We start from the raw sequence: 25427 nt of genomic DNA, 5'->3' as shown, positions 1-25427 counted from the left end.
GGCTTTTATATTTTCTCCCATGGAGGCCAGTTGGCCCAAATCGCGTTTCGCTAATTATTAACCCTGACTGGGTGCCCGATCCCTTTGCCCAGCTGCCATCCAGCCGGATCCCATCGATGGCTAAGTGCAGATGTGGGGTCAATCGAGATGTGGAACTATTTTCGGAGCCATCTGGCATATGACTAAGGAAAGGTCAAGAGAGCGGAAGGTGGGAGTCAAAAGAGGCCACTGACTGTGATTCATATGTTAGCGGATTTCCTAGATGCAAAGACACATGAATCATCCAGAGATCTTTTCCAGGCTATCAAAAAATCAATAAAAATAGAATTCCAGATTTTGTTATCTTTATTCTAAAGAAATTATTGCAGAAATAAATTGTTTAAGGAGTGGCTTACAATTTAATAAAGTTAATAAAGTTCCATGTTTATATTTACACAATGTACCAATCAAGTCCATTATCACGCAATAGAAATTACCTTATTATTTATGATATTGAAAACCACGACAGCGACAACAGTAACCGTAATAGTTACCCGTTCATGTTGTTGTCCGTCCGCACAACGTCAGGCACATTGTTAATAATTTTTTAATACCACCATAATTAAGACGAAGGCAATTTGCCATTTGCAGTTTGTTATTTTTTTCACTCGCTTTTTGCGTAAATGAAACGAAATTAAGGCAAGTGGCCGGGGGTAGTTAGAGCCAGACAACGTCAAAATCAACTTGCCAGATACTTATTACATTGGCCCGAAGTCGCCTGGCGATTATTGGCATTACGTGGACGTGCATAAGCTGAACTTACTGGCAATATAATTAATTTATACTTAAACTCTCTGACAATTTCAATGTTGCATGCAGCTGGCGCTGAGACGAAAGCCGCAAACAACCGGGCCGACACACAAATTGCTTGGTAATTTATTTGCAATTAATTTTGAATTAATTTCGACGAAAGACGAACGAACAAAAAATGTCTGCAGAGGAATTTGGGTTGTTGTCTTGGCGAAAGAATTTCGGGAGTGCATTTGTGGTGAGCAGTTAGCAGGGAACTTTATGGGCCGACTCAAATGAGGGGAGCAATGTGTGAAAAGTTTTTTTATGCCACGAATCTAAAACCGAACCGCTTAAAAGACAAGACACGGCCATTTATCAATGCATCCACCATTTAAATTACCCCCATCCTCGCCCCTCCCCTTTTGGTGCCGACAATGGGCCATCATCTTTGGCTCATTTGCAGTCAATTTAGCGCTCACGTGGTTAGTCATAAAAATTTTTGCACAGAACATTCATTTAATAAGCAATTATTGCCCGCTCCTCTTTAATATTTCGTTCCCTGCCTTTTTGCTGTGTTGCATTTACGCGTCAAGACTTTCAACTAATTACAAACGATTTACATGCAACACAGCTGGGCGTACGATAACCAGGGCCAAGAACATTGGAGCAAGAACCAGGCCAGGTTTTCTGGCCGCCTCTCGGTGCACTGAATATCCCAGGCCCGGATAATCCCGCTCGGGTATTTGCAACATTTAAGCAGAATGCAGAAACCGGTTGGCCATCGTCGTCGTCGTCGTCATCATCATTATTACGATCTTCACGATGACACCGAGGGGGCCGGAGGAGGATAAAAACACCCACAAGAGTGAGCAGGCACAGGCAAATAAAAATCAAATCCGCTTGGCACGCACGTACATGTGTAACACGCTCTTAGAACCCGCGGTTCATTGCGCATGCGCGACGCTGCTCTTCTCGGCCAGAAGGAGTGCAATTTGTGATCAGCTTATAATTAGCAGCGCTCGCATTAGAGCCACATCCGTGCTCGACTTTCACCAGCTGGCGACCAAAGGCCAAAGGCTTGGCCGACGGACTGCGGCTCATTAGACGCCCATGAGTCACCCAGCGGGTTGGCTAGCCGGCTTTCAAGAGCTGCCGCCTTGGCCCAAAAAAAAAAAGAAATATAAAACTAAAACTGGGTACAGCTGCGTAGTCAATGGGTCCGCTCAGATCGGGCCTCGTAATTAGATGTAATATATCTCGGGACAAGTCAAGTCCGCTTGGGGTAGAGTATTTGAGGATATTATTATAGGTTTTCAATCAAGGTGGAGTAAAAATATTTAATCGTGGTCCCACTGGCTTGTTGCCTATTTAATTTAAATATTTATTTTTAATATACCTCAAATTAAGGAGTATCTGTGTACCTCTAAAAATAATGGATATGATTAAAGTTCCTAAAAATTGTAAATAGAACCTGTTTATGTTTTCTATTCAAAGAACATTTTCTTAGCTCAGTCAATAACTCCTTTGCCATACCTGCATAAGCCTCCAAAAGAAAGTGTGTTAATTCGTTTCATTGATTTCCTTTGGCACATTAATTTTCAATAGATCGTACTTATAACTTTATTTTTTCCTCTGGCCTCTAATTCGATTTTTATTGCACCTGGATTTTCTTGTTTGGCGCTGCCAATAGACAATTTATTTCTCATGTACACACATTTTTCCTCAATCGCCGTTCGAGTGTGTGTGCTGATTATTTCGCGCTTATTATTTGCTGCCTTTGAGCTTGCGAGCTTTTTTCTTTATTTTTTGCTTAATTTTCAATAAATGTTGCGGCTTTGTTGCCGCTTGTCTCTCCGTCGCAGTCGATTACTCATTTGACTGCATGCACATAAATTTTATGCACTTTTCCATTTTTTCCTTTTTCTATATTTTGATTGCTTTATTTTTTTATTAATTGCTTTTTACAGCATTTTGTTAGTTTTTTTCAGCAGGCGGCGGAGGAGGTAAGTAGTATCTCGGTGGCTCTGAGTGTGCGTGCTGTATCGTGTGAGCTGATTGTGTCATTAGAGTGGATCGCATTCGACGGATACTGCGACTCCGACAGAGACAAAGCGGCCCAAATGCCACAAAATGCGGTCGAAGAGATACTTGAGACCATGGAGCGAATTGATTTGCCACTAGAATTGGGTCAACAATCGGTAAACGTTCGAATTTAATTGGGAATTTTAATGGCTAAATTACAAACACCATATTGGATATGGTAAGTTGATATGCCAAGCGTGCTTTGATTTTTTATTTATTGAGGGCATAGGCTAAGAGGCACAAAGAAAATGGAGTAAGGAAAATATATTTTGTATAGTTATGCACCAATTTTAGAGATCCTGGGTTACCATGGGAAAATAAACTGGTAATCCGCCGAATTACTGTTTGTTTTCAATACGTTTGACACACTTCTTCAGCTCCAAGAACTCTGAATTCTGATCCCTCTATTTTCCAAACTCATAATTTAGTCAATTTTACGAGCAACGACAACAATCGCCCAAAGTCTAATGGCAGCAGGAATTAGGCGAAAATAAACTTGAAATAGAACTCGCATTGATCAGCAGATCGTTTGTTGTTCTTGCTCCGGCTGTAGTTGGCTGATTCGCCGCTAAACTATGTGCCACAAGGCAACAAGCAACACAAAAACTCAAGAGCCAATAAAAAGCTAAAAAACAAAACCAAGCTGCGAACCAACGAGGACATGCGAAATTTTTATTTATTGCTGACAATTGCACAAAAGTTTTTTCCCTTCTGCAATCGGTTTTTTATGGTCATTAAAATTGGGACAAAAATATTTTGACCGCGCTCGAAGTCAAAGTTTTTCGTTCTTGTTGTTGGCTTTGTTGTTTTGGCGATTCTAGAGCACGACTGCGACCGAGAGAGACGGGACGGCCTGGGGCCAGAGATTGAGTTCTGTGCCGCGGATTTGCCCTTGATTGGCCAGGTTGCAACATTCTGCGGCCGCCGGCCGATCGCACTGATTAGGCGGGTCCAAAGCGGCGACTAATTAATGATCCGTCGCCCGAACCCGGCATGCTAATTAAATGCGCACAAGAAATCAATTTGGCGATGTGAGGGTGGCACGTGAGTCACGAGGGGCCGGGAATCGCAACTCGCATGTATTTATTGACGAAACCAGAGACAAGAGCGTGAGCTTCTTGCTGCCAAGCGTATCACGCTAATCGCAGGCAGTGCTGCCATTTTGTCCTTTTTCCGGACAGATCTGTCCTTTTTTTAACGGCTTTATCCGGAAAAAATTTCAAACATCCCCTATCCGGAAATCTGTCCTTTTTTCAAAAATAAGGTTTTGAGTGTTATTTTTGCTAGTCGAAAGTGTATAAACCTGTTTTTATATGCTAAAATGCCTTTCTAACCATCATTTTTATAGTTCGGCTCTTAAAAAATAATTTTTTTTACAAATTATTAAAGAGACGTAAAGCAGTCGATGGATTTTCTTTATGGTACGATTTTTTCTGTAGCAAAAAAAAGAGGAAAACACTTTAAAAATTTCTCAATTTTTACTCTCTGCTTTTTTGTCAGAAAAAAATTTCAACGACTCTTATTCGGGTTTGACGCAGATTAAATTTTTTTGTATTACCAATATAGTTACTTGAAATGCTTTTATTATTTTAATAATTTTAGATTATTACGTATACGCACAAAAATTTACCATGGTAAAATGATCAAACAAAGAAGGTTGTGAGTCGGGAGCAGTAGATCATTACATAATTGAATTTTATTTAAAATCCATTTATACTAAGTAAATATATTACCCATTGGTAAAAACAGAAAAATGGAGGCGCATTTACTTTTGTCCTTTTTTTTGTCCTTTTTTTAAATTTTTTGTCCTTTTTTTCCCTGTTTTTTGTGGCTTATCTGTCCTGTTTTTCAAGCTAAGCGATGGCAGCACTGATCGCAGGGGTATATTATAACCTATCCCTTGTGGGACCTACACTTGCGGTCAAAGTAATAGCCCTTGCAAGACTTCTTTAAATTTACTATTTATTGATTTTAAGATATTATTTTGTAAGGGTTATAGAACTTATTAAATTAAATATCTATAGAAATAAAAGTTTTAAGTTTTAGGTACTTAGTTTAAATTTAATTTAAAGAAAATAATTCCGATTTGAAAGCTAATAAAGGTTAATTTAAATGACTAAATTACTATTAATATTTTTAGATGTAAGTATATTTTATTTGTAATAATTGAAATAAAAATCTCTAATTTTATTGTAAAGATTAATAATAATCGTTTTTTTTAATTTTGTGCTAATATAGACAATGCTATTACTTTGACCGCAAGTGCAGCAGTTGCTCAGTTTGAAATGGGTAATGTATGAATTCAGCGATTCTGTTCGACTCACCGACTCGGTTTTGATGTTGAGCGCCAGGACGTGCGACGAGCTGTTGGAGGAAGCCGACGGCGGCGAGGCGGGCGCCGCTCCGCTGCACGGTGACTTGACGGCAATCAGGCTGCTGGCGATGGCGTTCAGCGGCGAGCGGCTGCTGGGCAGCGGACTGGCCTCCCGCAGCGGACTACTGCCCGCCCCCGCGCCTATGTTGCCGATGGCCATGCCCAGGCTCTGCGAGTAGGGGGAGACCGGCGACTTGTTGGCATTCGTGGAGCAATTGGAGGGCACCACGGCGGCGGTGGTGCAGCTGGTCAGGGTGCTGGTGGCCGAGCTGGAGGATGACGAGGATGAGGAGCAGGACGACGATGAGGAGGAGGAGCTGGTGCTGTTGCTGCTCTTGTTGCATATCATTGCCTGCATTTTGGTATTGTTATTGTTGCTACTACTGTTGTTATTGTTGTTGTTATTGTTGGTGGCGCTGGCATTATTATTGTTAACACTTGCCCCGGCACCAGGCATCAGGCTACCATCGCAAAACTCGCGCTTCACAATGTTGCTGCCGTTGTTGCTGCCGGTGTTGCCGCCGATGTTGCTGCTGCTGTTGCTGCTGCTGCTGCCGCTGCCGCCGGGTGTCGCCCCAATGGCCGCCTCACATGGCAGCACCGTGCCCAGCATCTTGTCTAGCGTCGTTGTGTACTGTGACTGTGACGTCGTGGATTCAGCGGCACCGGCGGAGTCCTCGCAGCCCTCGGCCATGTCACGTGTCACTGACCCGCTCGCATCCTGGGCCACTCCTGCAATGGACAAGACAAAAGAGGGGATTAGGTACCACCGGGTGCATTAAATATTAAGCCTATAATGGGGCAGACTCGAAAATATTAACAAGAAAAGATTTAAAGGCTGTAATAACACGGTAAGCAACAAATGATACTTTTAAAGAGACTTCGTACAATTCTGTACTATCTGATCTCAAAATAGGTTACAAAAAAATGACGTTTCAAGAGCGCAACATCATTTAAAATAATATTTGTCGCTGTCAAAACCCATATTCCGACCGTATTTCATTCTTTTACTACCCGTTGTTATCTGAAAACACTAAGAGTGTGTTTTCACTCAGAAATGCAAAGTTTATCTGATAATAGATAAATATCAAATGTCGTATGTCCGCTGGTCCCATCATAATTTAAAGCATTTTCCAAAGTAACATATTTCAAACAATCTATAAACTTAAAGAGTAAGAGAAATCAAATTCAGAAATGCAAAGCTTGCAATTATCTGATATATTACTCCTTTTTACCCCTTAAATATCAAATGTCGTCTGGCTGTTCAAACCCTCACCTTGAACTCTTTCTACCACGCCTGGCCGCTGGGGCCATCATAATTTAGAATTTACATTTATCGAAAATATATTGTGCACTTAAAACCCATACCAAGGCGCATTAATTTCATTAATTATCCCTGTTGCCCGTCGGTTGACCACGGCAACAACGCACAAACAACAATAAGGGGGCTAAGAATCGAGGAGGGGACCGAAAGGAGGTGAGCCGGACAACCCACACTTGCCGCATAATTTTGCAAATGCAAAACGTAACCGGCGTTCTTCGGCCAAGTCCTTGCCAGGCCACGACGTTCTGCACCGGACAACGAACGACTTTTACCGCCGGAATTGTGAGGAGAAAATTACACTGAAAAATAATTTTATTTAAATATTCAACATTTCATAAAGAGAATTAAATCTCTGAAGACAAAATAAATAAGTAAGCTGAAGACCTGAAAATATTTAGTTCTTAATACGGTATAAAAATACACTAGCCTATACATATATATTTCGTGACTCACAGGAATCCTAAGAATTAAATAATACAATTTTAAAATAATGAGGGATTAAAAATTTCTTGCATAAATAATTCCTAATCTGAAAAATAATTTCAATTTGTATTTCTTTCTGTGTGGCTTCCGGCTTGATGGACACAAAAGCCGAAGCATACGGGTGGTTTCTGCACAGGGAGATCCAAGTCCTTTGGAATGAGGATGGATCCGTTGGGTGGTCTGCACATTCGTAATCGAAAATTTTACACCTACTCTGCATTATAATTTATACCCGAAGAGGGACAACTGACCAAAAAGTGTGCGGGGCAGGAGAATGTGGCGAACGTGTCTGGCAAGAAAGTTTTTCCTGCATACAAGAAGAAGGAAAATACGATAGGAAAAGTAAGGGGTGAGATGGAGAGGGAGTGGAAAATGTCCGAAAATGTTGTTCAAGTGCAGGGGAAGCATGGAAAGTTATCTGAGAGAGATAACGGTAATGAGAAGGAGAGTTTTCGAAAGCTTTATGCACGCACTTCGAGGAAAGGCACACAGGCAAAGGCAAAGGACTCTCGTAATCGTCACTCAACTGAAATAGATTCCACTAAATGTCATTTCTTATGGGCTCAGGATGCAGCAGCAAACTCCGGGTCTAAGCCGGACCCAAAGGCGTCTAAATTTGGGCAACAATTTGCACTAAAGAGCTTACCTAACTCCAGCCCTCAAAGGAAACATCAATGCCTATGCCTTGACATTTGGCCCCAAAAAACAGGATCCAAAGGGAAAGGAGGAAAAGGACCTTCGTTGCATTGTCTGCAGGTCTACACAAAACGGGCGTTGATTTTAATGCATAATGCATACAGCTGGCTCAGGAGCCTGTCCCTTCCACCCTCTTAGAGACCCAATTCCCCCACCCATCCTCGCAGGACCTGCCATGTGTGTGTCTGCAGTTGTAATAATGCAAGCAACTGCACTCGGAACTCAGAACTCGGAACTCGAGTCGCAGTCGCAGTCGGACTCGAACTTCTGCAGCTCGGATTCAGACATTCAGTTTGCTGTTTCCCCAGCACTGAGAATAAATGTGCTACTTAATCGTGCTAAATTGTAAAGAAGTTTGACAACAAAATAATACAAAATGTGTGAAATATAGAGTAAGCATTTAAAAATATTTTTATATTAGTAAGAATTTAATAAATAAAATATATTAAGCATAGTCAAGCAAAAATATTCTGCATTTATATCTGGCAGTTACGTACACAAAAAGCATTAAAGTACAATTTAGGTGGAAACAAATACTGTAAAACGCCAATATTATGTTTAAAAAAATCTCAAAATAAAATTTAAAATATTTATAGAATTGTTAATGACTTAAATTAGCAGTGCAATTATTTTTCCGAGTGCTTATTGTTTGTGTCGACGTTGGCCAGCCGGCAGCAGTCAACGAACGCACTTTTCCGGCCACATAGCCATCGCCGTAATGAGCCACAAGAGGCGGGCGGGGAAGGTGGGAGGCGGGGGGCAGTAAGGGGAGCCGGATCAGGATCAGGGGGTGCGGAATGCCAGGACTGTGCCTTGAAAGTTGGAGTGTGCAGGACATGCAACGCCAATGCCTGAGTCCGAGTACGAGTACGAGCCTGAGCAAAGCCTCGTGTTGTAGATTTTGGCCAGGAAAGGCCGGCTTTTTTGGGTGGCGAGAGGGCGTAATAATTAATTTTGTACGTTGCATGCAAATGTCTGGCCGTCACCCATTCCATTCTCGATGGGGCAACCCTTCTCCGGCATCTGGCATATGCATAAGAAGCAAAAACAATGCATAATATCAGAAGCAGCAGCAGCGGCAGCAGCAGCAAAAACAGAGTGCACATCGGCAACATACAAAATAATTTCAAGTATGCGTCAACAGAAAATATCCGAAAGCCTGCGAAGATGGAATCTAAGGGAGCGTTGATGGTTTCTAGTTGCTGCAGCTCGGTGCAACATGTTGTGAAAGCAAATTGTAGCGACAAAATGTGCAGCCAAATTAAGTACAATTTGTGCATATTAAAGTCTGGCCAAATTACACGGAGGCAGCAGCAGCAGCAGCAACATGCAACAACGGCAACATTTTGTCGCTTCCTGCGATCGCCGCTTGCCTCGAAATCTAATCAATAACCAGCAAACTAGTAGAATTTCATGTAGCACACTAAATAGCACGATTAATTATCGCCATGCTGGCAACTATAATTCAAATCGAGCCCGCTTCATTTTCAATGCACGCCAGCAACATGCCATCCGCATCGCTCCTACTCCCAACTTGCAGACTGGCGAACGCATTACAAACCGGTCTAATTATACTCATTTTCTTGCTGCCCGAGCCTGTGCTGCGCCTGCCACATGTTGCTGCGGCTATAAATTGCAATTTCCATGCAACTTTCTATCGCCGGTTAAGAAGCGAGCTGCACAAAAAAATTTATCATTTAAACTTGCAGCGGAGACGCTGCATCGGATCACATCGCTCCGGATCGCATAGACATAAGTCGTTTGGCCAAGCGAGCGTTTTGTCTTCGACAGCAATTCGTAGGCAATATTCAAATTAATAAAATCATCAATAATTTCGCCCGGCTTTGCAAACATGTAGAACATGTTGCTGCTGCCGCTGCACTGCAGCAACTTGTTGTAATTAATAGTCAAACTAAATTGTAGCACACTTGCCATCATTTAGAGTTAGGAGCCAAATGTGGCACAAAGCAATTTTTGATTAGAAACCGGGCACTGGAGTCCGGCCAACGGACATCGATCGCCTTCGCCCCCTTCCCGCGGAACTCCCCTCGGCCCGCGGACAACTTCATTTTTATGACCAACTCTGGGGCTATTAAATTTTTCTTTTGATTTGTAATTAGCGCAAAATGCATATTAAATAGCAAACGACAAACTCGAGTGCCTCGGCCTTTGAGGAAGTGAATGGAGGTTGTGTTGGCCGCAGAAGCATAAGAAGGGGGAGTTTGAATGTTTTCGGCTGCTTTAGCCAACTTTTACCATGGCAAAAGTAAAATCAATAATGCGCCGGCATTAAGTCATTGAGTTGAACTTATTTATGCAACATTTATTTACGCACACACACAGGGGGAGCATAAAAAGTTTTGCAACTTGCCCGGCTGCATTGTTTTGGGGTTGTTGCTGCTGCTTTTCCTATCGGGGGTGTAAGTAAGGCGGAACGTGCAATTTTCTTAAAAATTACACACGATTACACATGAAATACACCGGCTGATATATTATGGTTAGGCCAAGGGTTTGGGTAAAAAGAGGGAAGAGAATTTCAAGTTGTCGGCGTCATAAAGTTTTCAAGGTGTTGGAGGGAGTTCAACTGGGAGTCTCCACGATGGGATAAATTAACCGGGAAGGACTAAGACTTGTTCATTTAAAAAGGATTTTTAATAATTCTTAAAAATGATTAAAAAGTTATTAATAAACACATACTTGAATTTTGAAATTTTAAAAATTAAAATTTTACCATTTTTCATAAAAAATTTTAACAAAAGCCCTAAAAAATCGTTTAATATTATTATTTTTCAAATAATTATAATTAATAATAATAAAAATAATAATTATAATTAATAATTAATATTATTATTTTTCAAATAATTATATTATGAAGGAAAAAGAAAATGATCACTAATAAATTGTAAAGCTAGAGATATTAAAATCCACCCTTCTATTGCTTTTGAGCTTCTAAAGATGTAAGATTAAGGAATATACCAAGGGTTTTAAGATTAAATTTTGATCTAATTTTCATAAAGCCAAACGAAAAAAACCTCTTTGCTTGGAAAAACACTCATTTCCCATTTCCTACTGAAGGGCCGAGAACAATGGGCACTTGCAATCCGGTCAGTGGACAACAGCCAACTGCCTTTCGTAAGCCCGCTTCATTCATTCGCCATACATTTTCCACTCAAATCATTAAAAAAATAATAATAATAATAATAATGAAATTTGCGTGATTCAAGCGGAGCACGCACTAGGCGATGCCAATAACAGCAACAACAATCGCCGGAGGCGTACTCAATACAACAGCAATACAACAATAACAACAATAACAGCACGGCAGCAGCAACAATAAACATGTGCAGGCAAAACGCCCCCGGAGAGAAGGGCAAAAAAGCGGGAAAGGAAGTCAAAGTCAGGCCCAGTCTGAAGCTGAAAAATCAACCCTCTCATAGCACGAGTCCTGGGTCCTTCCTGCACACTCACATTCACACACACACTCGCCCAGACATTGTCCTTAATGCGCCGCGTAATGAGTTATTCGCATTTTTTCCTGTTTTGTTTTGCACAGCTGACTCCCCCTGATCGCCCACATTTGGCGATTTTAATTCATTTAGAGAAGGAAATAATAATGAGAAATAATGGGGGAGCACTAGCTTCACAAATGCAGAACTTTAAATGCCCTGAGAAAGCCCTTATTTTACAACGGTGTGTAGTGAAGTGATCCTTTGACTTTCAAAATTCCTTTCGAAAAACCATTAGAACTCCTTTTTAGTTTCTATTTTGGTTTTTCTTTCTTATATGCTACCAAATGTGGGTAATTTTTTAGACAATTAAGAAACTGCTAAAGAAAGTATTAAAATTAAAAAAAATTTTGAAACTTTTAGAAATTATGTTAAAACAAACACGATTTAAATACTTATACAATTTTTTTTTATACTGTTTTTTAAAATAATGTATCTCGAAAATCTTTTTTAGACAATTAAGATGGTAAATATGTTTTTTGAAACTGCTGAATACTTATACAATTTTTTTTGATACTGTTTTTTAACATAATTAATATCGAAAATCTTTATTAAAGGTACTTAAATTGAAACAAAATTTAAAAAAGGAGAGATTTTTAACTACTTTCCCTTTACGATTGTAAGAGCCTGTATGTAAGCCAGTAATTTTATTAGCCCACATACTTGGTGGCGAATTCGGAATACCCTCATCGTGGAGCTCCTCGAGTGGGTCGAGAGTTGCATGTCCCGTACCGTGCTGCAGTCCTATAATCTAGGGGTTACGGACGGGTTAGGGAACGGGCACCAGGATTGCACCCCGAACCGCACACGACATCTAGACATGAGAGCACAAAACATAATTTCGCTAAATTAGCGAAAAACAAAAGAAGTGCCAGGAGGAAGGCGGCTCAGTTCAGTTCAGTTCATTTCGGCTCCGTTCCGTTCGCGTTTGCGTTCGGTTTGAAAACTCCCCAATTGAGCACGCACCAAAATCATTTGCAGACTCGACTCAAGGGGTGAAGCGCCCATAATCAACGTCTAAATATTTGGTAAAACGTAGAAAAAAAGCACGAAAAAAATTGGATTGAAACCTGCATTTTGGTGCCGGGCAACGGACAACTAATTATAAAATTTTTGCAACCCCCGAAAGGAGCGAAAACCCTTTTTGCCGAACTGCATGTGTCCGGGGTAAGTGATTGTGTACGTGCTCATTATGGAAATTTCTTGCTTTCCCGTTTCATTTTTTCTGTTTTCATTTTTTGTTATTTGCAGCTCTGTGGCAGTGCAAAAATTAATGCAAAGACCACAGTCGGGCGGTGTGGGTCGTTAATGACACGAAGCCGGAATTTAGGAGGGGACCTTAGCGAGCGAATCGCTTGACAAAGGTTTATTGGGGCTTTGGCACATGCGATACGCGATTATAATTAGAATTTGGCTGCGGGGTATTGCACTGCACATGGTCAAAAGGACCTCGTGCGGCATGACATGACCATTCGAGGGTGGTTCTACTTATCTGGGGTTGTAAAGTGTTTCATTTCGGCCGAGGGCCAAAGTGTTATGGTAATCGAATTTTGAATCGATTAACCGGGTAGCAGTCCTACCACAGCGGGAGTAAGACACTTAAATTGACTGGCTTATTTGAAAGAGTTTAATTAAATATCACACAAAACTGAAAGCCTATATTCATAGGTTCGAAGCAAAGCTTAATGGTCACACTGCAACCCCTTACCATAACTTTCAAAAAACCGAAAATTGTATCACAACTTTATACTCTAAAAATTACATAAGCTTATCTACAAGTGCGACATTAAAATCTGAATAATTACCCAGTAAAGTCCAATTTGTTATCAACTTTGTAAACTTTAGTATAATCGAATTGGGCAAACTTAACTTGGATTTAAGTGTGCTATAAAAAGCGATTGCCCGATTACCGATAACACTTACAAATGCGTCGATATATAGACAGACCCATTACCATTTGCATACCCGTAAAATGCCTCTCTATAATGAGCTGCAAAATATGAAAATTCTTCTAATGGCCCGCAGTCGATCGACTAAGTTGCATTCAAATTGAGTCTTTAAGCACTTAATTAACCCCCGATAAAGTAGGGCGCAGGGAGGTTGAGTGGGGGGATCAAATCAAATGCTGCACTTTGCATGTGCCCTTTGGCGAGTGTAATTAGACGGAAGGAGACGGGAACAATGTGTGACTGTACCTGCCAGCCCGACTGCACGGTTATTTATTATTTATTTATTATAATTATTTATTTGCTTGACGCGGTCGCTTATTAAAAGCTACTTAAAGCCCCGCCAGCGAACAATGGGCCAGGCCATTAGGAGCCACCGGAGCCAGCAGTTCCAGCCATCTCCCCCCACAACCTGGTCATAATTACTGCAAGTTGCAGTTTGCTCATTGCAAAAACATTCCACTTGATATGCCGTCCACGTAGCTGCACGCACCGCCCGCTAGATGGCGCTTGTATGGTATGGCATGTCATTTGTTTATGACAGCTAACCTCTCATAATCAAGCGAGGTTATAAATTTGCCAGAATATAAGCTGATTATAAGCTGATTGTGAGTGTGTGTGAGTAAGGGCGGGGGCTGGGGGTTTTTTTAATTAACTTGAGTTAAGGGGAAAGTCATTTGAGGAGCCAATGACTGGATAATGGCCGCGTTCAACTACGATAAGGACTGTACTTATTAGCTGTAGTCTATATTCAAAACTAACGCTTATAGATATTTCAGCCATGGCCGTTTGGAAGTGAAATTTTTGATTTCAATTGAAATAAATTTCCATTAATATTTGTTAATTGTTGGTTATGTGAAAGAGGGAGAGAGAAGAAAGCAACAATCGTTATATTTGCTAATTGAGATTTGACCTGATGATATGGCGAAATGAGCACAACAATAATAACTAACGATGAGCGAAATTGACGTCAACGAAAAATTGTTGCTAGAAAGAAATTGTGTGAAAGTATGTTAATTAATGGAAGAAGAACAAGAAGAAGCATTAGCGCCAGAGCAAGTGGGATGCAAGAGGAAGAATTTATACGCAGCAATAATTGACTTTTTATGGCGAAGTAAAATTTTCCACAGGGAAATTGCGAAAAATTGCCTTTAAACAATATTTGAAAAAAAAAAACGATAACAATTTTAAAATTCCCACTAGTGCGTAACCGAAAACTATAGGAGTTCGGTTTAGGTAGATACATACACATTAATATTTTTTTTTTCATTTTTATATTTAGATTTCTAACTCATTCTCAAAAGAAACTATTAAAATATATAAAAAAAGGGAAAATTATTCTACAATAATAGTTGCGATAATGGGCGTTGTACATATTTTTTAAGTTTTTCTTAAACGTATTCTAATATCGTAAGTTTTACTAATTTAACGTGAATAAAACATATTTGAATAATCCTCTAATGTATCATTTAAAATTGCTGATTTTATGTGTGCTATTTTTGCTTGGCCTGCTGCACAACCTTCTATTGGGCGGCGTTAATCCAGGTAAACGGCAACCCATCAGGTGATTGTCTCTGCATTCGCAGACACCTTTCCATTATGCAAAGGCCCGTAACTAGATGCCCGCAAATCTGCGTAAATTTTAAGCCACTCCATTGGGCCTTGCGGCATTCGGCAGAAACCCACTGCGAAACAACGCCCAGCACTTGCCGCTGAGCAGACACAAAAATACGGGCACGATCAGGATCCAGCCCCGTCACACTTGCCTATAATTTGTGCCCAGAGTGGCAACAAAAATCAAATGGCACGCATGAAATTAAAGTTTAAGCGCGCAAAAATTTATATGTACGACGCCGTGTGCCAATTAATGTAAATTACGCGACGGCGACGACGGCAACACGACACCGACAACAGCAACACAACAGCAACAGCGACTGCAATGGAAATTGCAACTGCAACTGCAGCGGCGATATGGCAACGCTGTCGGGCTTCAAATGAGGCCCCCAAGGGGCGCACCATGCAACATTTTGAAAGTGCGCACAATAACGCCTGCAAGAAATTAGCGGCTGAAAACACACATTGTAAAATATTATTAAACGCGTCAATTTGTTGCCGTCAGTCGCCGACTCAATCTCGGAGGCTCATTAAGTGCGTGACGGCCCCAACTGATGCATAAATGCATGAGATCAACTAAGTGGGTCCGGCCCAACTGTACCTCACTCTCCAGCAGACACTTTCTAGCTGGATCTTGGATCTATAATACCGAATAAATAGGTCGATCTTTTCATTTTAGACTGAGTACCTAAAACATTAGCTTGACATATAATATTATAGTATAACTTATTTCTAATGAAAATTAATAAAATAATTTATTCTTTTTCTAATTTAATATTTTCAAATTTTTTAAACCATATAAATTAACAAAATATTATTTAAAATAATTAAGTTAAAAAGTTATGTAATTACATTATATTTCTAATCAAGAAAATACAGCGGGTTTAATAGTCAAATGTGTGCCAACTGTACCCGCTTTCGATAATTATATTTTAAGTGCTTGATTATCTAACGTCAAGCTTTGTCTGCCGACCAGCTTATTAAAAGGTTAAATATCTTTGCATTGAACTCGCTATCGCAATTGCCGTCGACGATAGCGTAATATCGCAAAAGACCAATCAACAAAAGTATATTTATTTAAATGAGTCTAAATTACGGCTCATTGAAAACGAATTGTTGAGAGGCATTCTATGATTGGAAATCAATATGGAAACACAAACGGAACGAATACGTAAATTAATAAAATCAGAAATCAGTGAAAAACGGCCAGTAAATGTTCAATTTATGTGACAATAATTGAGGCGGGCAAGGGGACTATGACGACAATGAGCCGAGGAGAGGAAGAAAATAAAGAGAAATAACCAATCAGGGCCATATTAATCAATCTTTAATGAAAGTAATTTAAATGTGTTAATTTTTGTACAACGTTCTGCTATTGTTTTGCTGCTGGTGGTGATTTCTTGGAAACGGGAGGAGCCAACTGCAAAGTATGCCTCTAGTTCTCCTCCAGTGTCTTCAATTAAATGAGGCGTCATAAGTGACGCAATCAAGACTTACTTTGCTCCTCAATTATGCCCCCGGCTTGGCCATAATGCCAATTAATCAACTACGACAACACAATACATATTTATTAATAATCAGTAAAAATAATTTAGCCAATTAACAGCAACAACATTCCATGCAGTGTGGACTCTGAAATCAGAAATCACAGAGAACTCGATAGCAACAACATGAAAAACTCCGCTGAGCTGTCGGAATATTTCCATTACTGTTGCAACTGGCGGCTTTTGTCGAAAGACATTTTTGAGTTTGACAGATTTAATTATTGTAAATAAAATACGAGCCCAGCCAAGCAGGCCAAAGGGGTAATTAAGTGAAGTGGCATGAGGGCTGTGGAGAGACACAAAAACTGCAGACCTTGTTTATTTGGTTCTCCAAATTTATAGACTCTTTGATTAATCCCTGCCAAGAGAAAATGCCCTCGTAAAATATTTGATTTCAGCTCGCCAACATGGATTGGGAAAGTATCAGAGGGTAATAAATTACGATAGATAAATACCTGCTCGGAATGTAAAACTAAATGAAGGAAAAATATAATAAATAAAATTACAAATAAAAAAATAATAATACTAAAGTTAAATTTTTAATCTTTTTTTATAGCTTAAAGATAAAACTAATTTGCAGATCAATAAGTATTAGTATCTTAGTATTTTCTTCTCCTAAACCGTTTTCAAACTGTACAATTTAGTCCCTTATCTATCGGGACAATCCAGAAAATTCCTATCTGACACATGTCCCCGACGCAAAACCGTCCGTCTCGTCTTTCTATCTGTCTCTGCTGCTCTGTTTTTGTCAGTCAATGGAAAATTGATCAGAAATTATTGCCAATTGAGCGCCAAAATCGCTCACACACGACACACATGCAAAGTGCGCCTATATACACTGAAATTTGCGCTCATTTAGGCTCATAAATTGCAGTCAAGACATGGATATACGAGTAGACGTAGAGCCCCAATGGAAAGAGACGGCAGGCCGAGGGAGAGAGAGAGGCAAATATCGCAGTTGGCATTCCTTTGCCAATAGAAATCAGTTTTGTTTGACGCTTTTTACATGCCAAAGTTGCCATAGTCGCTGTGGTATTGTTGCATTCGCTCGCTGTTGCCGTTTATTAATTATACCAGCTCCAGTTCGCCGCTGCTTTATGGACTGGGTCGTGCATTTGGAATTATGCTAAATTGCATATGCAAGTGTTGATGCCGGTAATGAAAAGTCGGTCGAAACGCTTCGGATTGGCTGCAATCGCAGGGCAATTACACATACGCAGCGTTGGCCAGGTCCATAATTGCCAGCAATAAAGCCGAGACTCATTTAGATAACTTATTCCTGTTCCGAAGACCCGCAATCTCGCTGCCAGAAGTTAAAGAACGGGGTGTTTTTTATTTTTTTGCTTTGTTTCCCAGCCAGATTGTGGGCCAGACAAATAAACAAACACTGGCAAACACACGCACACCTGCGGAGAGAGAGAAAATCAAGTCGGCGGACTAACAGAGGCCCAGCAGACAAAGGCCGACGTCACTCGTCGAATATATAAGCACAAGTATATCGGAGCGAGTGATGCGCGTAAAAAGCACCGTGACATTGCTGCCAACTTATGAAGTTGTAAGAGCCTCTGCTTAGCGTCTTGGCCATGGCAGAGAAAACGAAACTTGGCCCAAACGGGCGGCGCAACAGGCGGCAGCTGTGACAACCGCAAACACAGCCAAAGCGACACAATCGGCCGGCGCCTTCACTTTGGCTAAGAGCAGCAGGCGCTCAGCAGTCGGAAAACATCGCCACATGACCAACGGCGGAGCGTGCGCGTCGGAAAAAAGCTCGGCGAGAAAAGCCCCCCAGAAAACCCCCGCCCACAAGAGATTGTGCTGTTGTTGTTGGCAGTGGTAGTGGTAGTGGTGGTGTGGTGTGGTGGTGGTGGGGAAAATCGGGCAGATGAAGTCAAACAGATTTGAGCAAGTGATTGCACTTGGGAGTAAAGTGATGGGGCGATAAAGTCTCTTGACTGAGATGGGGAGTTTTTAGACTAAAACTAAAGAATGTGATATAGAGGCATTTGGAACCAATTGAATTTATTAAAATATGAAAGAATATAAAGGGCCTTAAATATGAAAAAGATTCCAAATAATATATGATATAAATTTGGTTATTATGTTACGATAAATTAATACAAACTTTATGTTCTGTGTAAGAAATGTAAGACAATTTAGTCTATAATTTTAAAATATATATAAACAATAATATTGTTAATAAGAAATGTATAATATTACCAATAAATAGAATTTAACAACTGATTTCCAGAGAACGAGTCAAGTGCACTTAGCAAACACTCAAGATACTCACAAACAAACAAAAAATACATTTATTTCGTAACAACCACCCCCAATTAGTCTTCTCTAGTAGAAACACCCACCAAAAGAAACAATTACACCCAAACAGCACAGAACTGAAAGGAAGTACCAGAGTTAAAAACAACTCTATAAAAAAGAAAACCAATTTTTTCAGCAATCCTTCCCAACAGTGGCAAATCTTTTCGGAAAATAAAGCACGAACAAGTTGAAGAAATCAGCACTCCTCATGCCGATGTTTTAACATATAATTTTGGCACACGACCCAGCTGAAAAAAAGAAATAAACTGTGGCACACTTGTACCGAGGATGGGGAAAAATGGGGAGTGACTGAATGGATGAGGGGGTTCAACAGGTTGCTTCTGTCGTCATCCTCAGAAAACTTCCTTTTTCTATGTGCGACTGTGTGTGTGAGTGCTTTGGCCCTTTTTGTGAATGAGCTCATAAAACGTTTTTCTTTTCACAGTGCCCGGGTGTTGATGTCGTCGTTGTCGGTTGTCGTTGTCGCTTGTAGGTTGTAGGTTGTAGGTTGTCCCACGTCCGTCCCTTTTCCAGGACTGGAGACTGGAGACCGGCGTGCGCCCCAAGTTGCTCTTTAGTTTTCAATTTTTTGCCTTTCAGCTCAGTATCTGCTTTGGCTTTTGTGCTGCCTTTGGCTCAAACCGACGGCTGGGGAGCTGCCTTTGATAGTCTCGGTTTGGGCCAGTCCGCTGCTCGTTTTGATTAAGTGCGAAACAATTAAGGCGGCTGCTGCTGCTGTTTACGTAGTTAATCGGGCCGGGGTCACCGAAGGCGGAGGAGTGGATGGGACTCGACCCCAAAACAGCTGCTCTGGCTAACCGAGCAAACTGCTTGTGGTTGCTTTGAGCGTAGTGGAGGCAATGTGGCTGGAAATCTATGGATAAATACGCAGGCTTTGATTAAGGATACGGGCAAAAATATTTTCCGATTTTATTGTTTCGAAAAAAATTGCAATAAAATATTTTTTTATAAATAGGAGTTGGTTGATGCCTACTAATAAAAATGTGATTTTTTTTAAATTAATGTCATGTTTTAATGATTTATTTATCTTTCACATGTACCTGAATTAAAAAGAAGGGTTGTTTACAACTTGGGTCATCTTAAAGCTAAGTTTTTTGTTTTAATATTAAATCCGTTTCCAAGAGATTTATTTTTAATAATTGTGTATAATACAATATTTCTTAAGAATAAGATCAAAGGTACTTCTTCTTTACCGACAAATACTTAAAAAAAAACCCTTAGTAATTTGCAGACTCTTTCTAAATAAATCTTTTACTTATTAGTTAACCTTAATAATTTGACAGCTTTTTGTTATTATTAGTAGGTATGGTTCTTTTAATAAATCCTTTAATAATTTTAATCTTCTAACTAAGGTCATTCATTTGCCAATGAATCATCTCATTAGCAACTAAACCGACTCTTGGCTCCAAAGGTCTTATCACACCTCTGCTGCCAACACCTACACCAGAGCATGATTCCTTGCCATCTTCTCTCCGCAAACTCCTTAGCCACTTTAGCCATAAAAATATAACACCTGCTTATCTCAAATGCCACCCGGGCACAAGAACCCCCCAAAAAACGCCCCCAAAGAGAAAAGCCACAAGCCTAAAGGCAACCGAAAAACATTTCTCAAAACGAGGCTAAACGGGAAAGGAGTACTGAGATGGGGATGGGATGGAAAGAAGCTATGCCAATAGCTATGGGGAGGAAATGGTGCGGGCACTGACCTAACCCCCAGTAAAATGCTTGAGCCAACAAATACCGTAAAAACACTTATACGGAATTCCTCAACGCCTGGTAAACCAGGGCTGGGGCGTAAAATCCACCCCATGGAAAAACAGCCCCGGCAAAGCCCAACCCAAAAACCGAAAGTACGGAAAAAAGTGTGGATAAAACCAAACAAAACGAAAACCAAAGCAAAGTTTCAAAAGTCGCAGCCAAGTGCCGACGGCAAATGGAGACGTACCCCAAACTCAGGGAAGTCTTGGGAAACATTTAACGGATTTTCTCCGGGAGGCGTTAGTCGTTTTACATGCATTATCCTGGCCGAAAACCAAACCAAAAAGCGCTGCAAAAAAAGTGTTGACATTAAAATAATAATTTTAATTGCCTCAAATAACACAAAGGTCCACGGCTGACCCTTGGACAAGGATGCAGGATGGCCGAGTGTGTGAGCGGGGTCTATTTAAACACAAAGGGTAATTAACATTTTTCTTTTCGTCCGGGTCCTGGCCGAAGGATAAGCAGCATGTTTAGCCGGGCCAAAGTCAAATGAGCAAAAAAAAAAAAAGAAAACAGTATATGGTAGCGAAGCAAAAAAAAGGACCCAGCACACACATTACGTGGGTTCGTGTGGGAGTTCCTTTTTTGCGGTTTTCGCATTTGGTTTAACTTAGCTGGTAAGTACCCCCGGGTTCTTGGGTGGGTTCTGGCTGCTGGATGCTGGATTCTTTATGCGGGATCCAGGATTCAGTCGACCGCCTTTCAACACCTTCAACAAAGCGTGAATTAAGTGCTCGAGATTTTCTACACTTAATACAACAAATTTACAGCAGCTCCGTGCAACATGTGGCATGCCCCTTCGCTCGTCACTCCCTATTCCCGCACTCCCCGCTCGCTCTGTCGAGTTAATTGCGCAATTAGCTGGTTTTGTGGAACATCTGTGCAACTGTGTCGCGTCTCATTAAGTACGATCTGACTGCTCAAATACCCAGAGGGACGTTTGGCGGGACGCTTGGAGAGAAATTTTTAATTGCATTTAATTAACAATAATTTAACGAAAAACACTAAAACGAGAAATGAAATTTGTGGAAATTAAGACCGAAATTCCTTATCTGTGTGTGATCCACGAATGAAAAGGAACGATCGCCGTTTTGCAGATTATGATAAACTTGACTAACTAACCTGCCAACGATTGATGCAACTAAAATTTAATTGGATATTAAGTTGCGATTTATATCAAAACATATCTGAGATAATGTGACATTAAAAATATCACAGAATGTAAAGAATGGGAAAATAATAAAATACATACACACAAAAAAAATCACGCCTGGATCAAATCGTTATGCACGCTTATTGTTCTTACCATGCAATACTGGTGAAATTAATAATAAATAGAATAATTTCTCTCTATCTCTATATATCAAGTCAAAACTTATACCACATTATATCATTGTTTATGATCAAGTTTTGTTTTGGTGGAGATAAAATAGATTTATTTTATTATTTAATTATTAAAGACTTCAAGGATATATCACCATAGTAAATCAAATGTGATAAAAAAAAAATAAATGATTCCAAGTATTTTCGACACGCGAAGGAAATAACAAAAAATGCTAATGCAATTGGTGCATGATCAGCTGAGAGAACCTTTGAATTTAAACAAATTTCATTCCTTAACCCTTAGGAATGATTATGCTGCCAAATAGAATTTGTCTATCGGCATAATTACCCAAGCACGTCAGACTTACATTACTCCTATCGTTTATCTGGCATCTTTGACAATCAATCCATCAAGCATGATTGGACCCACGGAACAACCCCGAATTTTGTTTCTCAGCACTTCATTTCCATCTTCCGATACACGCAATGCCAGCGCGGTAAAGTAGTATTTTTAATAGCTAATTGAGCAAAATACTTTATGGAATGAAATTAATTATAGTTTCATGTTTTTGGACTACAAAAATTCGGCTTATTTCACTTAGTTTCTCATTGTTCACGCAAAAGCATAAATTGTTTAATTGCTAATTAAGAGAAGGAAACGGGCAACAAACGATAAATGTAATGAATTAGAAGGCGAATCGAAGGCAGTTGACATTATTTCAGTTCTAGCGTGTGACAATTCGCATTAATTACAAGAAATGCTCCAAAAAATAAGCCATTAAAGAGGGGGCCAGCCCATATAGGCGGGAAGTTGGGAGGGGGCCTTCGAAATGGCGAAATGAAAGTGCGGAGATCCCCCGACTTTCCGCATTTGGCGTGTTTTAGGCTGCTGCCGCTTTGCTGCTTGGACACTTGTGACATTTTCTTAATTGAAATGATGCGCGTTCGTTGATAAAATTTCGTAGCCTCCATATATGCGAGTGTATATATGTATATAATGCGGCACTTGGACACTCTCCTGCACGTTTTGCTGATGATTATTATTACTCTTCATTATTGTTCATTATTAAATGAGCGGCATGTGTGCGTGTTTTTCGCTTTTTGTGTAGGCTTTGTGGCATGTGCGGCATGCAATATCTTATTTTGGTGGCTCAGCGAAAAGTGAGCCAATCCTCACAAGATCATCTCCAAATGGAAACACTCAGAAGAAATAATTGGGGATAATTTAAGTATCCTACAATTGATGATGCGATGTATCTTAAAAATAATCTTTTTGGAGAAGATGTACAATAATAATAATTATATTAACTAGTTTTTAGTGATGATATTTCTTCATTTCTTTAACCTATACATTTCTAAAATGGCTAGTATAATATAATCTTATTTGTTCAGAAGAGGTCAACTGATTTTGAAATATCAGAAATACGTACTTTCCTTTGATTCGCCTTCTGGATGGTTGGGCAATGCATTTTCGATTGCCTTTTGCATTCGGAGGAACACACTTCCTGCATTTTCGCCACCCTGCCAGTATTAGGGCAATAAAATAGCATTTTATGTTTGCACAAGTTTGCAAATTGGCCACACATCAAAAACAGAAGAGAAATCCTTTCAAGACGCCAGTCCCCGCCTCATTTGCCCGAACTTCAATGCCTTTGCGGGGCATAATTATTACTTTAATTATGCTTAATTAAAAAGGCCGCCCACCGGGGGGCGTGGCCGAGGCAGCTGTCGAAAATACACGGCGCATAATTAAGCGTTTTGCTTTGCGGATTTTCTTTCTTTCATTTTTACGATTTGCCTACGTAAAGTGACAACGTGACGCGATCGTTGGGGAATATTTTTTAAATTTTTTTTTTTTCATGAAAGGTGGGTTGTTTCGGGGGGAAATTGCAATTCTCTGCTGGCTTTTGGTTATTTTTAATGAGTGTGTGTGGTGTGTGTCTGTTGCCTCCTTGTTGATTTTTCTGCAGTCGTTTTGTTGTTTTTCCGCTTCTTGTGCCGCTGCATTTTTATGCGTTCGTCATCCGTTTGTCATAAAAAAAAGAAACAGCGACTACAGCAACAACATTTAATTTATAATTTAATATCTAATCATTTTTCCGTCGTCGTTGATTTTCTTTTTCACAGCTATTTGTGCATTAAAAGTTGTCGCAATGCATTTGGCCAACAGACACGCGCATTTAATGGATTTCTCTGATTTGCTAAAGATGCCACTCAACATAGTAAAAATCCTTTAGTCAATTTAATGAGGTAAATTAATTTCACAATCAAAGGAAACCGCAATTGTAAAATAAAAACAAGAGAGAACGCTATAGTCGGGTTGGTGTCCCGACTATCTAATACCCGTCACTCCTCTAAAGGGAGTGCGAACGCTGTGTCGGGTTGGTGTCCCGACTAATAATCGTAACTCAGCTAAAGGGAGTGCGAGGGAGATAGATATATGTTGACAATTTATAAATCGTATAACTTTTTAATGAATGGTCCGATTTGAAAAATGTCTTCTACATTTCGATAGGTATAAATATACACAACAAAATTGCATTTATACTTCTCGGAAATCTTTAAAGATGTGGGCGCAGGACCCATTTTAAAATCGGTAGTGGGCGATTGTGGGCGTTAGAGGAGGCGTGGCGCTCGGCTAAAATAAACTTGCGCTGCGTAGGAAGCCAAAGAATATGTGTGGGAAATCTCAACCTTCTAGCTTTTGTAGTTTCTGAGATCTCAGCGTTCATACAGACGGACAGACGGACAGACGGACAGACGGACATGGCTAGATCGACTCGGCTAGTGACCCTGATCAAGAATATATATACTTTATGGGGTCGGAAACGCTTCCTTCTAGCTGTTACATACTTTTGCACGAATCTAGTATACCCTTTTACTCTACGAGTAACGGGTATAATGAACCAAAATAAGTGGTATTAACCTATACTTTCAGGGAAATATTATAAACCTCATTGAAGCTAGTCTATAAATGCCGACGGCTTTTTTTTAAATTGTAAAATAAACATTTGCTAATCAAAATTGATAAAAATAAAGTTTTGAAAAGTGTTCTGTTATGTAACTTTATTATTATTCCAGTAAGCTTAAACAAATGGAAATTTAATATCTTATTAAATAAAAATTGTATTAAAATCTAATTTTGTATATGGCAATTTTATAATAAAATAAAACGCCTTCGGGCACTTGGAAAATCTTAAACTTAAATGTAGCTCATTAAGTCGCGATATGCACCCCCTGAATGTCATTTCAGAGTTTGGCCATTACATCTGTGTGGGCCTGGGCCTCAGAGCCCAGTTAATTCTCGCTAAATAATTGCCGGCGATAACGAGGCGTGTATAACGAGTTGGGAGCAGGGAAATAGCTAACTCTGCTTGGCAACGACAATGAAACAGGCAACAAAGAGACTAAATTCTGTATTAATTTGCAATTAATGCAGCTAATTATATTTAATTAAATGAGCGAGCCACGCTAACAATGCACTGCATAGATATAGATAGGTTGCTGGGATTTGGATGCAGATGCAGGGGTGGTGGGATCGGTGGAATCGTTGGAATCGCTGGATCGCTGGGATCGGGATTCGGTGGAGGGGCAGGTGGAGGGGCTTCCAAGTAGAGCTTGGGCACTGGGAAAAATGTATCGCGCAGGTTGGTCCGGCTTTGAAAT

General features: G+C 40.1%; 1 protein-coding gene across 1 annotated transcript in view; it reads right to left on the bottom strand.

The window, feature by feature from the left end:
• Positions 1-25427, bottom strand: part of pdm3 (pou domain motif 3) — a 73297-nt gene that overhangs the window by 46194 nt on the left and 1676 nt on the right. Inside the window, exon 2 of the mRNA XM_017149260.3 lies at positions 5178-5959. Coding sequence (XP_017004749.3) covers positions 5178-5921 — 744 coding nt within the window. The 5' untranslated portion in view covers positions 5922-5959. The remainder of the gene's footprint in view (positions 1-5177; positions 5960-25427) is intronic.

The sequence above is a fragment of the Drosophila takahashii genome, chromosome 2R (genome assembly GCF_030179915.1).
Source record: "Drosophila takahashii strain IR98-3 E-12201 chromosome 2R, DtakHiC1v2, whole genome shotgun sequence".
Classification (NCBI taxonomy): domain Eukaryota; kingdom Metazoa; phylum Arthropoda; class Insecta; order Diptera; family Drosophilidae; genus Drosophila; species Drosophila takahashii.
Note: the sequence above shows the minus strand (reverse complement) of the source record. Positions and strands in the feature narration are given on the sequence as shown.